This window comes from Nerophis lumbriciformis, linkage group LG12, assembly GCF_033978685.3.
Source record: "Nerophis lumbriciformis linkage group LG12, RoL_Nlum_v2.1, whole genome shotgun sequence".
Taxonomy (NCBI): Eukaryota; Metazoa; Chordata; class Actinopteri; order Syngnathiformes; family Syngnathidae; genus Nerophis; species Nerophis lumbriciformis.
Window position 1 is genome coordinate 41,580,646 of NC_084559.2, and position 20,000 is coordinate 41,600,645.

The 20,000-nt window shown below is 38.2% G+C and overlaps 1 protein-coding gene across 7 annotated transcripts in view; it reads left to right on the forward strand.

The window, feature by feature from the left end:
- mctp1a (multiple C2 domains, transmembrane 1a) overlaps nucleotides 1–20,000 on the forward strand; it is a 502,786-nt gene that overhangs the window by 119,504 nt on the left and 363,282 nt on the right. For all 7 annotated transcript variants that reach the window (XR_009817879.1, XR_009817880.1, XM_061986604.1 and 4 more), the window contains exon 2: nucleotides 13,122–13,236. Coding sequence is in view for 5 of the 7 variants with exons in the window: in XM_061986604.1 (XP_061842588.1) it covers nucleotides 13,122–13,236 (115 nt within the window). In the remaining 2 variants the exon portion in view is untranslated. The remainder of the gene's footprint in view (nucleotides 1–13,121; nucleotides 13,237–20,000) is intronic.

A 20,000-nucleotide genomic window follows, 5' to 3' on the forward strand; every position in this document is an offset into this window, starting at 1 on the left:
ATATATATATACACATTTATATGCATATATATATATATGTGTGTGTATATATATATATATATATATATATATATATATATATATATATATATATATATACATACATACATATACACACAAACACACACACACATATATCTATATCTATATATATATATACATATAGATATATGTGTGTGTGTGTATATATATATATATAATGTTTAATAGCCCAGCCCTAACTTAAACACGTAGGGCCTGATCTACTAAGATCCCAAATGACAAGTGCTTAATAGTGTGTGCAAACTATAAAATTGGGTGATCTACTAAGACTGTGTATAAAATTGTGGCTCAGATTGCTCCTGTTTAAGTAAGGATTTTGCGTGTACTATGGAGACATTTCCCTCTACATTCATGGCATCATGCTCCAGCCTGTGGTTTTTTGTTATGTTGTGGAACATGCGATACACAACTTTAGTTTGCAACACATTTTCTGGGCAATTTAGAAGCACTCCTCCAGTGAGATTAAGGCAACATAACCTACTCTTTAGCACACGGAGGTGTGCTATGGGAGACAGTGGCACTAACTGCGATGGTGTGTTTGAATGAGCCAGACGCAAGAAAAGGCGGTGTTTCAAGAAGTTTGTTCGTATCGGATACATTTTGATTCGTATTGTTGTCTCCTGGGTCTGAATGAGCCTTTAAAGGGAACTGCACTTTTTTTTTTTTTAATTTTTCCTATCGTTCACAATCATTATGAAAGACATGACAGACATTGAGGTATTGTGTGGCAGATTGACGACTACCAGTTCAAATTAGTCGTAATCGCCTCAATGCTCAGGAGGGGAAGTTACATTTCAACGACGTTGGCTTTGACTTCAGGATTGTTTGTTTGCATCAAAACAGTTTGTTTTTATCACTACAATAGGGCGAGACCATCCTTACCCTGGTACACCCGCCTGGTTTTTGAAGTATAAATATTTTGGGATTTTGGTACCATATTTGACCAATCTAAGTCTAGGACTAGATTTGACCAATCTAGGTCTAGGACTAGATCTGACTACTCTGAGTCTCTGACTAGATCTGATCAATCTAAGTACATGACTAGATGTGACCAATGTAAGTCTAAGACTAGATGTGACCAATCTAAGTCTAAGACTCTATGTGACCACTCTAATCCTAAGACTAGAGTATACAATCTAAGTCTAAGACTAGATGTGACCAATCTAAGTCTAAATCTATATCTGACCAATGTATGTCTAAAACTAGATGTGACCAATCTAAGTCTAAGATTCGATGTGACAAATCTAAGTCTAAGACTCGATGTGACCAATCTAAGTGTAGGACTAGATCTGACTACTCTCTGAGTCTATGACTAGATCCGACCAATCTAAGTACATGACTAGATCTGACCAATCTAAGTCTATGACTAACTGTGACCAATCTAAGTCTAAGACTAGATGTGACCAAGTTAAGTCTAAGACTAGATCAGACCAATCTAAGTCTAAGACTAGATGTGACCAATCTAAGTCTACGACTAGATCTGACCAATCTAAGTCTATGGTCAAGAACTGACGAAGTCTACTCAGATGAGAGACCAAACATCTTCGAGTACAAACCTAACAGTCCAGTTTTGATGATTGAATGTTGTGAGATGACAACGACCTGAGGATTGAGAACACTCACAGAAATACCATACATAGCTTACTGTATACAGTGCTGCCATCTAATGTCTTGGAAGTGCAACTGCATGGCAAATGAGACTGTCATTGTGTTGGTTCATTAGGTATTATATATAATGTATATATATATATATATATATATATATATATATACACACACACACAAACTAGAAGTCTTGCTCGTGCAAAATGGGATTTACACACAAAAAAGCTGTCTACTTTTGTGTCCTAAACAATTAGTCCTTGGTGGAGGCCCATCTGTAACATCTGGTGCAACAAACTGGGTTATAATGTGATTTGGAGGGCAAGCCTTGACGGGATTAAAGTCAACTAGAGGCAGCAGGGAGACTTAAAAGCTGTGATAATGGAGACAGAGACCTTGTTCTCACAATTACGTGTACATACTCCTCACCTATTCAGTCTGCTCCCCTTTTTGTTGTCGTGGAACTTCTCTTAAATCATTGATGGTGTTCTGGAAAGGGTTCATAGGCTGGCTCCTTTCTGTGCAATATTCAGAGTAAGTATATGTTTTATCCCATCAAGGCCATGTTTGGTTAATGGCAGAGGAAGTTGGTATTGATTGGCAGTTATGTGTATTCATCTGGGATTGTGTAGAGATGTTGTACAGGAAAAGGCTGACAAACAGCATGAGCACTTTGCAAGCAGTGTTGTTCTCCCGGGACAATTTCATGTAAATGCAGAGTGCTCTAGCAGGTGAATGCAAATGTAATGAACTCTCTCCGTCCTTTCATCCCTTAGTGACGCAACTCTGCATTGGCGTTCTGTCTCAACATTTTCTCTCCATGTTGATAGTTCAAAGGACGCTGTCACAGTCTTTTTAGCCATAGGGCGGGGCGCATTGTTGGGTCGCCAGCACCCCCTAGAGTGCTGCAGTCAATGGGCTGCAGCGGTACTCAGTTGTAATACACTTTTCCACCACTTGTGGCAGTAATGACAATATCAAACAATCATAGAGAAGCTTCTTAAGCGTAAACAAATATGACTAATTGCTGTATTTTTATTTGCACTTGAATATAAGAAACATATCTTATTTATTATTTAGTTGTAAATTTCTGAATGCGACTCAAAACTAACTATTTTATAAGAAATAAAAAGTGAAGCAGGTTTAAGATATTATTTAGGATGTATACGTAATTAAAATCTGTTAAAATGTATACTAAAACATTTTTTTTTTAAATAAAGTTTTGGTCATGTGTTTGGGCAAATTAAGTCCCTCAAGTTTGTCTGCCAGCCTGAATAATTTGCTCTAGTCTAATTAGTTCAATAAACCTCGATATTACATATATTTTTTATGAACTTTAGTACATTAAGTACTATAAACACTATATATATATATATATATATATATATATATATATATATATATATATATATATATATATATATATATATATATATATATACAGGTAAAAGCCAGTAAATTAGAATATTTTGAAAAACTTGATTTATTTCAGTAATTGCATTCAAAAGGTGTAACTTGTACATTATATTTATTCATTGCACACAGACTGATGCATTCAAATGTTTATTTCATTTAATTTTGATGATTTGAAGTGGCAACAAATGAAAATCCAAAATTCCGTGTGTCACAAAATTAGAATATTACTTAAGGCTAATACAAAAAAGGGATTTTTAGAAATGTTGGCCAACTGAAAAGTATGAAAATGAAAAATATGAGCATGTACAATACTCAATACTTGGTTGGAGCTCCTTTTGCCTCAATTACTGCGTTAATGCGGCATGGCATGGAGTCGATGAGTTTCTGGCACTGCTCAGGTGTTATGAGAGCCCAGGTTGCTCTGATAGTGGCCTTCAACTCTTCTGGATTTTTGGGTCTGGCATTCTGCATCTTCCTTTTCACAATACCCCACAGATTTTCTATGGGGCTAAGGTCAGGGGAGTTGGCGGGCCAATTTAGAACAGAAATACCATGGTCTGTAAACCAGGCACGGGTAGATTTTGCGCTGTGTGCAGGTGCCAAGTCCTGTTGGAACTTGAAATCTCCATCTCCATAGAGCAGGTCAGCAGCAGGAAGCTTGAAGTGCTCTAAAACTTGCTGGTAGACGGCTGCGTTGACCCTGGATCTCAGGAAACAGAGTGGACCGACACCAGCAGATGACATGGCACCCCAAACCATCACCCAACCATGCAAATTTTGCATTTCCTTTGGAAATCGAGGTCCCAGAGTCTGGAGGAAGACAGGAGAGGCACAGGATCCACGTTGCCTGAAGTCTAGTGTAAAGTTTCCACCATCAGTGATGGTTTGGGGTGCCATGTCATCTGCTGGTGTCGGTCCACTCTGTTTCCTGAGATCCAGGGTCAACGCAGCCGTCTACCAGCAAGTTTTAGAGCACTTCATGCTTCCTGCTGCTGACCTGCTCTATGGAGATGGAGATTTCAAGTTCCAACAGGACTTGGCGCCTGCACACAGCGCAAAATCTACCCGTGCCTGGTTTACAGACCATGGTATTTCTGTTCCAAATTGGCCCGCCAACTCCCCTGACCTTAGCCCCATAGAAATTCTGTGGGGTATTGTGAAAAGGAAGATGCAGAATGCCAGACCCAAAAACGCAGAAGAGTTGAAGGCCACTATCAGAGCAACCTGGGCTCTCATAACACCTGAGCAGTGCCAGAAACTCATCGACTCCATGCCACGCCGCATTAACGCAGTAATTGAGGCAAAAGGAGCTCCAACCAAGTATTGAGTATTGTACATGCTCATATTTTTCATTTTCATACTTTTCAGTTGGCCAACATTTCTAAAAATCCCTTTTTTGTATTAGCCTTAAGTAATATTCTAATTTTGTGACACACGGAATTTTGGATTTTCATTTGTTGCCACTTCAAATCATCAAAATTAAATGAAATAAACATTTGAATGCATCAGTCTGTGTGCAATGAATAAATATAATGTACAAGTTACACCTTTTGAATGCAATTACTGAAATAAATCAAGTTTTTCAAAATATTCTAATTTACTGGCTTTTACCTGTATATATTTAAATATATATATATACATATCTGTTTCTCAGCTGTGGTCCGTATGAACCACAGCAGCGTTCAGTTGTAAGACACTTATCCACCATTTGTGGCAGTCATGCCAATATCAAACAAACGGATGAAGTCTGGACCTAAAGTCATAAAGAAGTTTCTTAAGCACAAAAACTACTATGACTAAAGTAGTGAACCTGTATTTTCATTTGCACTTAAATTTTACCGACAGTTCATTTAAGAAACATTTTAATTATCGTTTATTAATAATTTAATTAGAATTTATTTTAGCACTGTGTTTATTTGATTAGTTTAATTTTTTTAATCAGCCTGACATAAGCCTTGATGATAATTTTGTGATTAAAACATGCTTTTATATCCTTTGACAAGGTTGATCCTGTAAGTGGTTATGTATGTGCTAGATGAACCCTCCGTTTTAGTATGATTTTTTTTTTGTAATTTTTTGTTTAGGTGAACATTTACACCAAAAAAATGTCTCTGTCTTAGTACGATTAACACACTTTAGTGACAAAGTCTGTTTTTGGATTACTGCTGCAAAATAAGCCAACATTGAGTCTGTGTTTCCAGAGTGACACTGAATGCCACACACTGCTATGCTAAATTTAGCCAAATCATCAAGTCCAATAAGCCACTGTCCTCTGTAGTCAGTGTTCTGAAAATTACTTTTAAAAAGTAGTTCATTATAGCTACTCGTTACTTTACCAAAAAAGTAATTGAATTAGTTATTTTTTTAGTTTATTATTTCTTCGGTCAATGGTCAACAAAATAAACAAACAGTTTTACATAAACAAACAGACGGCGTGGCGAAGTTGGTAGAGTGGCCGTGCCAGCAATCGGAGGGTTGCTGGTTACTGCTACCATCCTAGTCACGTCCATTGTGTCCTTGAGCAAGACACTTCACCCTTTGCTCCTGATGGCTGCTGGTTAGCGCCTTGCATGGCAGCTCCCTCCATCAGTGTGTGAATGTGTGTGTGAATGGGTGAATGTGGAAATACTGTCAAAGCGCTTTGAGTACCTTGAAGGTAGAAAAGCGCTATACAAGTATAACCCTGATGTACATTCATAAACAAACAGTTGTACATTCATAAATTAAAAAAAAGAAAATGTTGCAGACCGAAAAGGTTTAGGCTGAAGTTGAACACTTATTAACTAACGGAATTAATCTTTTATAAATGTAATTAATTACAAGGGAAATTAATTTAGACGTTACTTAAGAAGAAAAAATAAAAATTGGGAGATGTTTAAAGGGAAACTGCACTTTTTTTGGAATTTTGCCTTTTGTTCATAATTATTATGAGAGACAAGAAGACATGTGTTTTTTTTAAAAATGATTTTAAAGTTGATAAACGCTTCGGCAACCTCCGTAGATTCTATGTCACTGTAGTAACACTTCTGCACTCTGACCATATTAATAGGTTAGTCCCACTGGAAATACGCAAAAATTGGAAAGAGATGTGCTGTTTTTCATTTACAATCCCTACGTAAGACAGAAACACATATGCTTTGCTTTTTTATGCGTTCGAAATCGTAAATAAATATCTAACATTTGAGTCAACAGCTGGAGGGTCCTCATTATACACTCTAAAAACCATCTAGAATGCGCCAACAATACTCCATTTACTTGTCGTCACCTGCAAAGTAACCAAATTATGAGCGATATTGTTATTATAAGTGCCAACACAAACAGACTATTTTAGCGGCGCATTGATAGCAGTGAGCTAATTCTAGCTTGCGCTGCTATTGTTGACACACTGAGCCCACTATAAGACAGCGGCTGCTTGGTCTCAAACTTGCTAAAAGTAAATTGTAGATTACAATTCATGCATCTCTCACCTGCTAGTAGACAATCAATCAATCAATGTTTATTTATATAGCCCTAAATCACAAGTGTCTCAAAGGGCTGCACAAGCCACAACGACATCCTCGGTACAAAGCCCACATACGGGCAAGGAAAAACTCACCCCAGTGGGACGTCGATGTGAATGACTATGAGAAACCTTGGAGAGGACCGCATATGCGGGTAACCCCCCCCCCTCTAGGGGAGACCGAAAGCAATGGATGTCGAGTGGGTCTGACATAATATTGTGAGAGTCCAGTCCATAGTGGATCCAACATAATAGTAAGAGTCCAGTCCATAGTGGGGCCAGCAGGACACCATCCCGAGCGGAGACGGGTCAGCAGCGCAGAGATGTTCCCAGCCGATGCACAGGCGAGCGGTCCACCCCGGGTCCCGACTCTGGACAGCCAGCACTTCATCCATGGCCACCGGACCTGTGCCCCCCCCCTCAAGGAAAAGGGGAGCAGAGGAGAAAAGAAAAGAAACGGCAGATCAACTGGTCTAACAGGGGGGCTATTTAAAGGCTAGAGTATACAAATGAGTTTTAAGATGGGACTTAAATGCTTCTACTGAGGTAGCATCTCTAATTGTTACCAGGAGGGCATTCCATAGTACTGGAGCCCGAATAGAAAACGCTCTATAGCCCGCAGACTTTTTTTGGGCTCTGGGAATCACTAATAAGCCGGAGTTCTTTGAACGCAGATTTCTTGCCGGGACATATGGTACAATGCAATCGACAAGATAGGACGGAGCTAGACCGTGTAGTATTTTATACGTAAGTAGTAAAACCTTAAAGTCACATCTTAAGTGCACAGGAAGCCAGTGCAGGTGAGCCAGTATAGGCGTAATATGATCAAACTTTCTTGTTCTTGTCAAAAGTCTAGCAGCCGCATTTTGTACCAACTGTAATTTTTTAATGCTAGACATAGGGAGACCCGAAAATAATACGTTACAGTAGTCGAGACGAGACGTAACGAACGCATGAATAATGATCTCAGCGTCGCTAGTGGATAAAATAGAACGAATTTTAGCGATATTACGGAGATGAAAGAAGGCCGTTTTAGTAACACTCTTAATGTGTGATTCAAACGAGAGAGTTGGGTCGAAGATAATACCCAGATTCTTTACTGATTCGCCTTGTGTAATTGTTTGGTTGTCAAATGTTAAGGTGGTATTATTAAATAAATGTCGGTGTTTAGCAGGACCGATAATCAGCATTTCCGTTTTCTTGGCGTTGAGTTGCAAGAAGTTAGCGGACATCCATTGTTTAATTTCATTAAGACACGCCTCCAGCTGACTACAATCCGGCGTGTTGGTCAGCTTTAGGGGCATGTAGAGTTGGGTGTCATCAGCATAACAATGAAAGCTAACACCGTATTTGCGTATGATGTCACCTAGCGGCAGCATGTAAATACTAAAGAGTGCAGGGCCAAGAACCGAACCCTGAGGAACTCCGCACGTTACCTTAACATAGTCCGAGGTCACATTATTATGGGAGACGCATTGCATCCTGTCAGTAAGATAAGAGTTAAACCAAATCAAGGAGATTCCCAAGCCAAATGTGGCCATGGACTGAGAAGCTGGTTAACTTTGACATCCCCCAAGATGGCGAAAAAGACACAAAAAGACGCTAGTTGCGTCATCTTTTTTGAACCTTTCGTGAGAATTGTGATTGATTCCTTATCTTAATGAAATTATGTGAGCGTCCCGTCGGTCGGCATCCCAGCGAGAGTGGTAATATTTCAGTAAGTGTTGGTTTTATTGTGGTTACTTTGTATGTTTAGCACCTAGCAATGCTGCTAATGCTATATTGTTACAATAAAGCTACATCCGTTTAGCACTCGGCTTCTAAAACTTATTGCTCATCCTCTTTGTGTTAGGGCTCAAAAATATAATATTCCGGATCATATTTTTTTCGAAAGTAATTGTTGTTGGCTCTCACAAAGTCTGCTTGATTAGCTTGTTGTTGATGGGTAAGGGATCTGTGGTTTCTAGCACTACGTCACGGATCACGTGACTGGCTTGCTCATTAACTCCTAAAATGGCTTGGGAATCTCCTTGATTTTGATACTACTTTGATCATAACTATTTATTCGCAAACTTTGAAAGTCTGTTGGTGTCATAAATCAGATACGTGATAATATCTTCAATATAGAGCAACTTGTTTTTGCACTCTACTGGTACTTTAAAGTGGTAGAATGTCGGACATCTGAAGGATGCGGTCTCAACCCAGTAAGATAGTTAGCTTGTTTGTTTCGTTACTATCGAGCTAAAAAGTCTGAGACAAAGTTGTGTGAAAAATAACTATCATTTTAAACAAAATCGGACTAAATCAATTGAAGTCCTTTTTAAAGCAGCTTCAATTTGGAGTGCAATGAAGTAACACACAAAGCACTAATGCGCCGGCATCATAATCAATCAATCAATCAATCTTTATTTATATAGCCCTAAATCACAAGTGTCTCAAAGGGCATAAGATTAAACATGCAATTAATCCATCTAATGGATACATAAAATGTTACTAATTAATACAATTTTATACATTGAGTGTATTAGAGTGCTAAAAATGCCAGGAGTTAATCAATATTATACCTGTGTGCATCTTTTTAAACACATAATCACACAATTTTTGTTTTTGAGCGAGTTAGATCGTTTCGCTGTTTGTTTTTATTACTGCTATTTCAACTGTCCTTTTTAACATTGAAAAATGACGCTTAAGATTTTATTTAGCACTTTGCCTGTATTTGCTTTATAATGGACACAAGTTTAATAATTTTCTGTTTTTTTTTAACCGCCAAATAAGTAACATGGTTACAGTATAAATTAGGGCTTTACTCATATCAGCCAATATCGATTAATCACAATTTTTTAAATTAAAGGCGGATTGTCCCGTGCAGGATTACAAAACCCAAAACCAGCGAAGTTGGCACGTTGTGTAAATCGTAAATAAAACAGAGTACAACAAATCCTTTTCAACTTATATTCAATTGAATAGACTGCAAAGACAAGTTATTTAATGTTGGAACTGAGAAATGTTTTTTGCAAATAATCATTAACTTAGAATTTAATGGCAGCAACACATTACAAAAAAGTTGGCACAGGGTCATTTTTACCACTGTGTTACATGGAACAGAGTTTGGGAACTGAGGAGACTCATTTTTGAAGCTTTTTAGGTGGAATTATTTCCCATTCTTGCTTGATGCTAAGTTGTTCAACGGTCCGGGATCTCCGTTGTGGTATTTTAGGCTTCATAATGCGCCACACATTTTCAATGGGAGACAGGTCTGGACTACAGGCAGTCCAGTCTAGTACCCGCACTATTTTACTACGAAGCCACACTATTGTAACACGTGGCTTGGCATTGTCTTGCTGAAATAAGCAGGGGCGTCCATGAAAAAGACGTTGCTTGGAGGCAACATATGTTGTTCCAAAACCTGTATGTACTTCTCAGCATTAATGGTGCCTTCACAGATGTGTAAGTTACCCATGCCTTGGGCACTAATACACCCCCATACCATCACAGATTCTGGCTTTTCAACTTTGCGCTTATAACAGTCCGGATGGTTATCCAGAGGACACGATGTCCACAGTTTCCAAAAACAAGTTGAAATGTGGACTCGTCAGACCACAGAACACTTTTCCACTTTGCATCAGTCCATCTTAGATGAGCTTGGGCCCAGTGAAGCGTTTCTGGGTGTTGTTGATAAATGGCTTTGGCTTTGCATAGTAGAGTTTTAACTTGCACATACAGATGTAGCGATCAACTGTAGTTACTGACAGTGATTTTCTGAAATGTTCCTGAGCCCATTTGGTGATATCCTTTACACACTGATGTCGCTTTTTGATGCAGTACCACCTGAGGGATCGAAGGTCACGGGCATTGCCGCTTACGTGCAGTAATTTCTCCAGTTCCATGAACCTTTTGATGATATTACGGACCGTAGATGGTGAAATCCCTAAATTCCTTGCAATAGTTGGTTGAGAAATGTTGTTCTTAAACTGTTGGACAATTTGCTCACGCATTTGTTGACAAAGTGGTGACCCTCGCCACCATCCTTGTTTGTGAATGACTGAGCATTTCATGGAAGCTGCTTTTATACCCAATCATGGCACCCACCTGTTCCCAATTAGCCTGTTTACCTGTGGGATGTTCCAAATAAGTGTTCGATGAGCATTGTTCAACTTTCAAGTCTAGTCTAGCCACTGTTTGCTGTGTGATAGAGAAAGCAAATAATTTAGACTTTTTCATAGCCATTCAACACATTTCTTGCTGAATTGGTTATGCTCATACCTCAATCATTTGCGCAGCAATATTTTTTTAAAGTGCGACCAAAATAATATTCTTATGAAGTTGACTCAATTATATTAACAATGCAGATGCATTCTGAAGTATTTTATAACTTTGCGTGCATGGAATACACATGAGCTTTGAACTATTGAACTTCTCTACACGAATAAAATTTGAAATAAAAAATTATAAAAGTTAATATGAAGTAAATATAATTGCATGTCTGTTTTGGGGAGCTTTGTGGGGTCCTCTGCATCGCTTATATCGCAGCTGTCATGTGTATTGATGATTCGGCTGTATTGTTTTATTTCAGGGCTGTTATAATGGCGTAACACTGAAAGCAATCCAGTGTGTCTAGACTCGGGTGTACTTTTATGTCGCGCCTAAGAATGACACTTTAGCTGTTACTGCTTAGACATACACAGTGGAACCCCGAGCTTAGCTTTGTGTGCTAGCTCTAGGTTTGTAGTGTGCGCAAAACACTCAATGAACGGTTCCAATCTCTAACCCACAGCCAGACTGTTAAAACAAAACAAAATTAACGAGTTAACGCATGACCACACTTAGATTAATCATGCAATTTATTTTGACCGTACAAGCTCTTTTACCTTAACCACTATAGGGTCAGTATTCAGATCAATGCATGCGTCAGTAAAACAATGAGTTAGGAGACTCTGACAGGTGTGCTCGCTGGCTAATTTCCCTCCAAAATACGGCCTGAAAGAACTTTAGATTAAACTGTTGCCAAGTTTTGTGCAAATCAATGACATGCATTCAAGTAAAATAATTAAAAACGTTCCTGGGTGACATTCTGATTATACAATTGTGTTTGTGTACAAATATTGGGGTCTTTTCTTGAGCAAATTTTAACTATGCAAGCAAGTAATCACCTGTTATTAATCATGATTAATCCAAATACAAAAAATTTATTAATCATGATTAATCCAAATACAAAAAATTTATTAATCATGATTAATCCAAATAAATAAAAAAACAGATTAATCATGATTAATACAAATTCACAAATGGATTAATCATGATTAATCAAATAAAAATTAAAACACTGATTAATCATGATGAATCCAAATAAAATAAACAAATTAATCATGATTAACCCCCCCCCCCCAAAAAAAAAAACCCTGATTAATCATATATAATCCAAATAAATAAACGGATAAATCATGATTAATCCAAATTTAAAAAACTGATTAATCATGATTAATACAAATTAAAAACTGATTAATTAATGATTAATCCAAATTAAAAATTGATTAATCATAATTAATCCACATTCAAAAAACGGATTAATTATGATTAATCCAAATTATAAAAAAAAAGATTAATCATGATAAATCCAAATAAATAAACGGATTAATCATGATTAATCCAAAACAAAAGTGACTAATCATGATAAATCCACACAAAAAAATAGACTAATCATGATTAATCAAAAACAAAACAAAACTGATTAATCATGATTAATCTAAATTCCAAAATGTGATTAATCTTATTAAAAATGTTTGACAGACATAAAAATAAAACGCTGACTGTTCTGCCAGCGGGGCATCTTTTCTGTAAACGAGAAATATCGTCATATTTTAATCTTGCGAGATCTCTCGTCACATCGCCCTCTGCTATTTTAGCTTGGGAAAAACTGTACTGTTTCTGTGCTGATATTGTGAGTTTGGGAGAACCTCTTTACCAGTCCTGTACCTTTTCTGACACATTATTTTTCAGTCTCAGGTATTCAAGGTGTTCCTATTGTTTATTTCCATTTGCATTATTACCCTATTTTGCCTGCTGATCAGCTTCTCTTGAGGGACTAATATAAACTCTTGGTTGTCTCTAAGTAGTCTCCCAGTGCTCTCATTTGAGTTTTTTAATCTCCTTTTGCTCTTTTGTTGTTATTTTTAGCCTCATCTCTGAGCAATATGGCTGTGCCCACATGGCTGATTAACAGGAAGGCATATGACAAAAAAAGGGAGTTGATAAATGAGTTTAAGATGGAGAAATGATGCAGTGGCAACTGTTAGGGAATAGCTGGACTCATCTTGGGTCTTTCTAATGGCTCTTGTGGGAGCCATGTTGTGAGTCAGGAGGGGTTTCCTATCACAGTTGGAGCGAGGTGACCTCCCTGAAGAACCCAGAGATGACAAGGAACAGATTGGCTGTCAAATGAATGCACCAGATCAGTTCCTTCAGTTAAATATCGAAAAGCTTTAAGTCCAGCTTGTATGACTGGTTATCATAACACAAATTAAAAAGCTTTGTTGATTTGTACATTAATGTTGTGTCTCCACAGAGCATCACTACCGTGGACTCTTGTAATGCAGAGCCTCAGCCTCCGAGTCCAGCCATGTACCAGCTGGATATTGTCCTGAAGAAAGGCAACAACCTGGCCATCAGAGATCGCACAGGTAGGGGCTGAGTGTATACAGCGATGCTATGTTTTAGTATAGTATGTTTAATCAGAGATTAACTATATTACTTTATGTATATATATATATATATATATATATATATATATATATATATATATATATATATATACACATACACACACACAGTACAGGCTAAAAGTTTGGACACATCTTCTCATTCAATGTGTTTTCTTTATTTTCATGACTATTTACACAGTAGATTGTCACTGAAGGCATCAAAACTATGAAGGAACACATGTGGAGTTATGTACTTAACAAAAAAAGGTGAAATAACTGAAAACATGTTTTATATTCTAGTTTCTTCAAAATAGCCACCCTTTGCTCTGATTACTTTTTTGCACACTCTTGGCATTCTCTCGATGAGCTTCAAGAAGCAGTCATCTGAAATGGTTTTCATTTCACAGGTGTGCTTGAAGCTCATCGAGAGAATGCCAAGAGTGTGCAAAGCACCAATCAGAGCAAAGGGTGGCTATTTTGAAGAAATTAGAATATAAAACAGGTTTTCAGTTATTTCACCTTTTTTTGTTAAGTACGTACATAACTCCACATTAGACTTAGACTTAGACTTCCTTTTACTGTCATTCAAATTTGAACTTTACAGTACAGATAAGAACAACATTTTGTTGCATTAGCTCATTGTAGTGCAGGATAAAAGAGCAATAAGGTGCAGATATAAATAAATACATTACTGTACAGAAAATATATTGCACTTTTGCATATGCATCCACGTTTATGGATGTATGTTATAATATATATATATATATATATATATATATATATATATATATATATATATATATAATTATAATTATATTCATAATTATATTCATGTGTCCATTCACAGTTTTGATGCCTTCAGTGACAGTCTACAATGTTAATAGTCATGAAAATAAAGAAAACGCATTGAATGAGGAGAAGGTTTGTCCAAACTTTTGGCCTGTACTGTGTATATGTATATGTATATATATATATATATATATATATATATATATATATATATATATAGGTGTTAAAAAAAATCTGAATGTACCACAATTTATTTGTAACGATTCTTAATCGATTTTAAAAAATTCTAAAAAATTTTTATTGGTTTGTTTTTTTATTGAACCTGTCCTGTCCAGCCACTCAGGGCAATCATATTGTTGATGTAGATGATCTATATCTGCTGTACAGATTTACTTTAGAAAAGAGAAGTGTGGGATACTACGTTTAATTCCATTCAACAAAACCAGTTTTCTTCACACACAGAAGTACCAACAATTGGAAAGGTTGAGTACGGGTTCCCAGGTACAGGGAATTGGTACCGTAGTGATTCAAATGTGCCCACAATAATTCGGATAACAGTTTTTTAAACTCCCTTTTTCTATTTCATTGGGTGATGGATAGGTCTTTCATAGCAGGACAGGGCAGGTAGGCAAAACCAGAGGTAGCGATGGTATTCAGGTTTTATCATCTAAGTGTCATTTTGACAGAATGCACACGTGGACGACCCTGCTCTTACCCAATAAAGTTGTTGAAGCAGCACATTAGAGACAGGGTGAGACAAGCTGTGTAGGCCCAAATGATATGAGCCACAATTTCAATGTGTTGTGTACGTTAATAGAACAGATCAAGTGATGGAATGTACATGCTGCCCTGTTAAGTCAATGCCATGTTGCTGCATGCAGTCTTCCTGGACTCTCTCAGGAGTGGATGTTATAGGATTGTTCCATGAACTCATCCATCTCGGCAGCCTTAGTTAGTCAGCTATGGAATGGTGGGATGTCGAACTGAGGTAGTTTGCTACAGGAGGTCATTTAGTATTAGTACTTACTGATTCACTAAAAGCCACTGTATGAATTATTAATGATTTAAATAGTTTTTGGTGTGGTCTGCAGAACATTTTAAAGGGGTTTTACTATGTAAACTGACATTTTTTTTAGTTTTTTCAACTTGAATCAGCCTATTAGATGGGTATGCTACACGCAATATTTTTACACTTTTACAAAATGGTGCTATTGATACCGTACAACCATTTTCATTCATGCAACAATATAATAAAGATTAAACAAGCACTTTTAAATAGCATTTTGATTACCACAGTAATCCCAGAAAGACCTATTTCCCCTTGTCTGTCATCAATTCACTATTAACATCTTTTATGCACAAAGGATAAGGGTGCATCTAAAAATATTAATGGCTAAATCTACCAATCTACCAAGATCCTAAATAACAGGTACTAAACAGGGTTTGCAAACTGAACAATTGCACATACTAATGGGCGAAAGACTGCGTGTGTAATCGATAAGGAGAAAAAGTGGTGCAGACCTGCATATTTAAATGAGGATTTCCAGTCTACTACCATATCATCGTGCTCCAACCTGTTGTGTTTTGCTATGTTGTGGAACATGCAGCACACAACTATAATCGGTGCAATAGAGAAGCGCTCCTCTGGTGCGATCTCCAATGGAACCATCTTTTAGCTCGCCGTAGGTGCTCTCTGGGAGACGCCAAGTCGCAAAAAAATGCAGTGTTGCAATAAGTTTTTTAATGGAAATACGGTATATTTATAAATGTTCGCTCGCTCCAAATCAGTCCTTAAAGGGGCATATTATGATTTTTTCCCCTGCATTTAAAACACTTCCTTGTGGTCTAAATAACATGTAATGATGGTTCTTTGCTTAAAATGTTGCATTGATTATGTTTGGCAGACCGTCTTCCAGCTTTTTTCAAACCGTCTCTTTAGGATGCGTAATTTTGCGGGCGGCCTTATTTACGGGCCTCCACTTCTCCTCGCCCACTTTGTTGTAGTTTTTAGTGTTTCCATGTGGAGCCTACTGACAGATGTAAGGCTCAAACTGAACGCTACTTTGTATTAGAAATGGCAACAGCGGAGGATGCATGTGCATGTACGAGCCAGTCTGCCCCACAAAAGAAGAGGATGGAGAAAAAGAAGGAGCTTATTGACAACAGTGTTGGACTACAATGGCGGACTCGTGCAAAGCTCTTTGGGTAAAACTTCACCATTCATGGAGATATCCGTTGACGTCACCAACGCGGCAAATTCCTAGCGGCTTGTTTGGAGGAAGTATGAAGGAAGGCAAGATTGTTTTATAAATATGTCCGCCTTGGTTTGATTTCACATTTTCGGGACTTTTGCAGATCCCAAACACACAAAAAAGTTACCAAATAGGTAAGAAAAGTTGGTTTTGGTTCTGTGTAGCCCATGTCTATGGATATCTCTCCTTGGTGTCTGAAATAGATTTGCAAAAAATTTGTTCAAATGCCCAATTTTCCAATTGTGCACAAATCGGAAATGATGTAGAAAATAGTTACTTATCGGCTTTTTTCATTATGGGCCTGAAAACGAATATTGAAAAAACAAGTCATTACTTAATTTTTTTTAGTGTTTGTTATATTTAAAAAAAAAAACGGATGGCCAGGATGTACCAGTACCTTTCGTTCATTCTATTTCGAATTCTTTAATGCAATAATGCAAATCAAAAAACACATTTTGGGCCATTTTTTCTATTTTCATTATTAAATCAAAAGTTGAACTGTTTAATGACTCTTTTTTTAAAACGACAATAGGACTCCTGCTGAACAAAGGTGTTACCGTTATGCTAATAACATGCTAAACGCAAAGGAAAAGCTATGCATTTTTGCATTTTGGATTAACAAAATTCTATTTTTGTGTATATCTGGAAAAATAATAATCCATAAAAGGAAAACAGCAAAAAATCCGATTTTATGGCAATATTTTAATGAAAATCAACCCTTTTATGTTTGTTTTAAAATCTGCCACATATAATAAAAATAGAAAAACGGCCCTAATTTTGTTTTTCGATTTGCGTTTAAGAATTGGAAATAGAATGAACGGAAGGTACACGGACCTACACGGACCGTTTTGCACAATAGGTCACCTTTAAGTCATTCATCAGCTCAGAGATGGAATGACCAAATAAGAGATAATCGACTCTTTTTCATTTCTGACAGCCCAAAAAAACGCACAAAAGGTTATCTCTGTCCATCATTTCAAATGCACCAAATTCCACTTCCTCGCCACATTGATCGCGGCAGAGCCGTTTGTGCATAGCTGTGCCAGTTTGCATTGGCCTTCATAACATGTTAAAACAGTTTTAGGTTTGATAAGTCACACTGTGAGCACTAAATCTTCTCCTCCCGCTATTTTGCCTGTTCGAATCTGCATATATTGTTCATATGAATGAAGACAGACACGCTAAATGGATTGCATGAGATATTTTGCTCATTTAAGAGACGCAATCCCTCTAAATACAAGCTTGGGTATGGGAGGATGTAACAAACAGTGAGAGACAAGATACTTGACATTAAAGTCAGCGTGTCATCCTCCCACACGCCGTGTTCTTTCTCGAGTTCCCCTAATGCAAGCCACAAGATTTTACTGGGAAATCATCTCACATTTGTAGTAGCATAGTGCCTATTAGTGATACACGCTCATGTTAGAGTAAAACCCAGTGCATGATTGTGTATACAGTGTTGGACTGTAGGATGACTTGCTTTGTCCAATATGTCCTATTTCACCCCTTGCATTCTGGGTAATAGGATACCCCTAGTGCTGCAGCCATCTGTCATTCCTGTCAGTACCACAAGTGCACTGGCACGCGCGCACACACACACACACACACACACACACACACACACACACACACACACACACACTGTTGTAACCACCCACAGTATGAGTGAGAGGCTTTACGGGATGTGTATGCATGGAGGAGCGTTTTATGGGTAGTACCTTGCTGCTCTGCTCGTGTCCTGCTATATTTATAACAGTTCTACTGAGAAGAGTCATATCTGCCACATATTTACGCATGCTACCTCTGATTATCCTCAGTGGCACAACATTTGAAGCGCGAGCACTTTAAGTAACATTATTTTAGTCACCTTTTTGTTCAGCCGCCTTTGCACATACCGTATTTTCCGCACTATAAGGCGCACCTAAAAACCACACATTTTCTCAAAATCTGACAGTGCGCCTTATAACCCGGTGCGCTTTATTACGATTCATTTTCATAAAGTTTCGATCTCGCAACTTCGGTAAACAGCCGCCATCTTTTTTCCCGGTAGAACAGGAAGCGCTTCTTCTTCTACGCAAGCAACCGCCAAGGAAAGCACCCGCCCCCATAGAACAGGAAGCGCTTCTTCTTCTACTGTAAGCAACCACCCGCCCCCGGAAGAAGAAGAAAAAACGCGCGGATATCACCGTACGTTTCATTTCCTGTTTACATCTGTAAAGACCACAAAATGGCTCCTACTAAGCGACAAGGATCCGGTTCATAAAAAGACGCAATCTCTCCATCCGCACACGGATTACTACCGTATTTCACAGCAACTGATATTCCTGTGAACCGCACTGTGGAACGGGAGCACGTACGGTGAATATTCGCACCACAGGGAATGAGAAGTCATCCTTCACTGTGGTTCTAGCTTGCCATGCTAACTTCCACCCATGGTGATATTCAAAAGGAAGACCTTGCCAAAAGAGACCTTTCCAGCCGGCGTCATCATAAAAGCTAACTCGAAGGGATGGATGGATGAAGAAAAGATGAGCGAGTGGTTAAGGGAAGTTTACGCGAAGAGGCCGGGTGGCTTTTTTCACACAGCTCCGAAGGCGAACACACCTTCACTAAGACGGGCAGACAGCGCCGGACGACATACGCCAACATTTGCCAGTGGATCGTAAATGCCTGGGCAGATATTTCGGTCACAACTGTGGTCCGAGCTTTCCGGAAGGCAGGATTCACAGAACTACTGGACAACAACAGCGACACTGACTCCGATTACTTCGACGAGACGGAACCGGCCATTTTGGATCCCACGCTTGCGCAACTTTTCAATTCGGACACCGAAGACGAAGAATTCGAAGGATTTACGAATGAAGAATAACTTCAGAAGGTGAGCGCTATGTTTATTTTGTGTGTTGTGACATTAACGTTCGAGCAACATTATGTTGCTATTGCTCTACACCATTTTGAATTTTACTATGTTTGTGATTGCACATTTGCGTACATTTTGGGACAGAGTTGTTAGAACGCTGGTTTTCAATATATTATTAAAGTTTGACTGAACTATCTGACTGTTTTTTTGACATTCCCTTTAGCGCAGCGTAGGCGCGGCTTATAATCCGGGGCGGCTTATTGGTGGACAAAGTTATGAAATATGTAATTCATTGAAGGTGCGGCTAATAATCCGGTGCGCCTTATAGTGCGGAAAATACGGTAATAATTATGTTCAATATACTGTCCTCCGACATCCGTGACCTCTAACCGAACAAGTGTTCTTGTAGACAAATTGACAAACATATCACACACACAGACTCCCCAAATCTTCCCAGAAAAGTGAACACTCGTTGGTGTAATGGCCTAGTGTATCAATACCGTATTTTCCGGACCATAGGGCGCACCGGATTATAAGACGCACTGCCGATGAATGGTCTATTTTTTAAATCTTTTTTCATGTATTAGGTGCACCACATTAAAAGAATCATATTATTATAATTATTTTCTAAATGTAAAACACTTCCTTGTGGTCTACATAACATGTAACAGATCATCTTCAAGCCGCTTTCTGACAGTCGCTTCCGGGTGCGCCGTTTTGTGGGCGGTCTTATTTACGTGGCTCACCTTCGGCAGCGTCTTCTCCCCGTCATCTTTGTTGTAGCGGTGTAGCGTGCAAGGACGGGAGTGGAAGAAGTGTCAAAAGATGGAGCTAACTGTTTT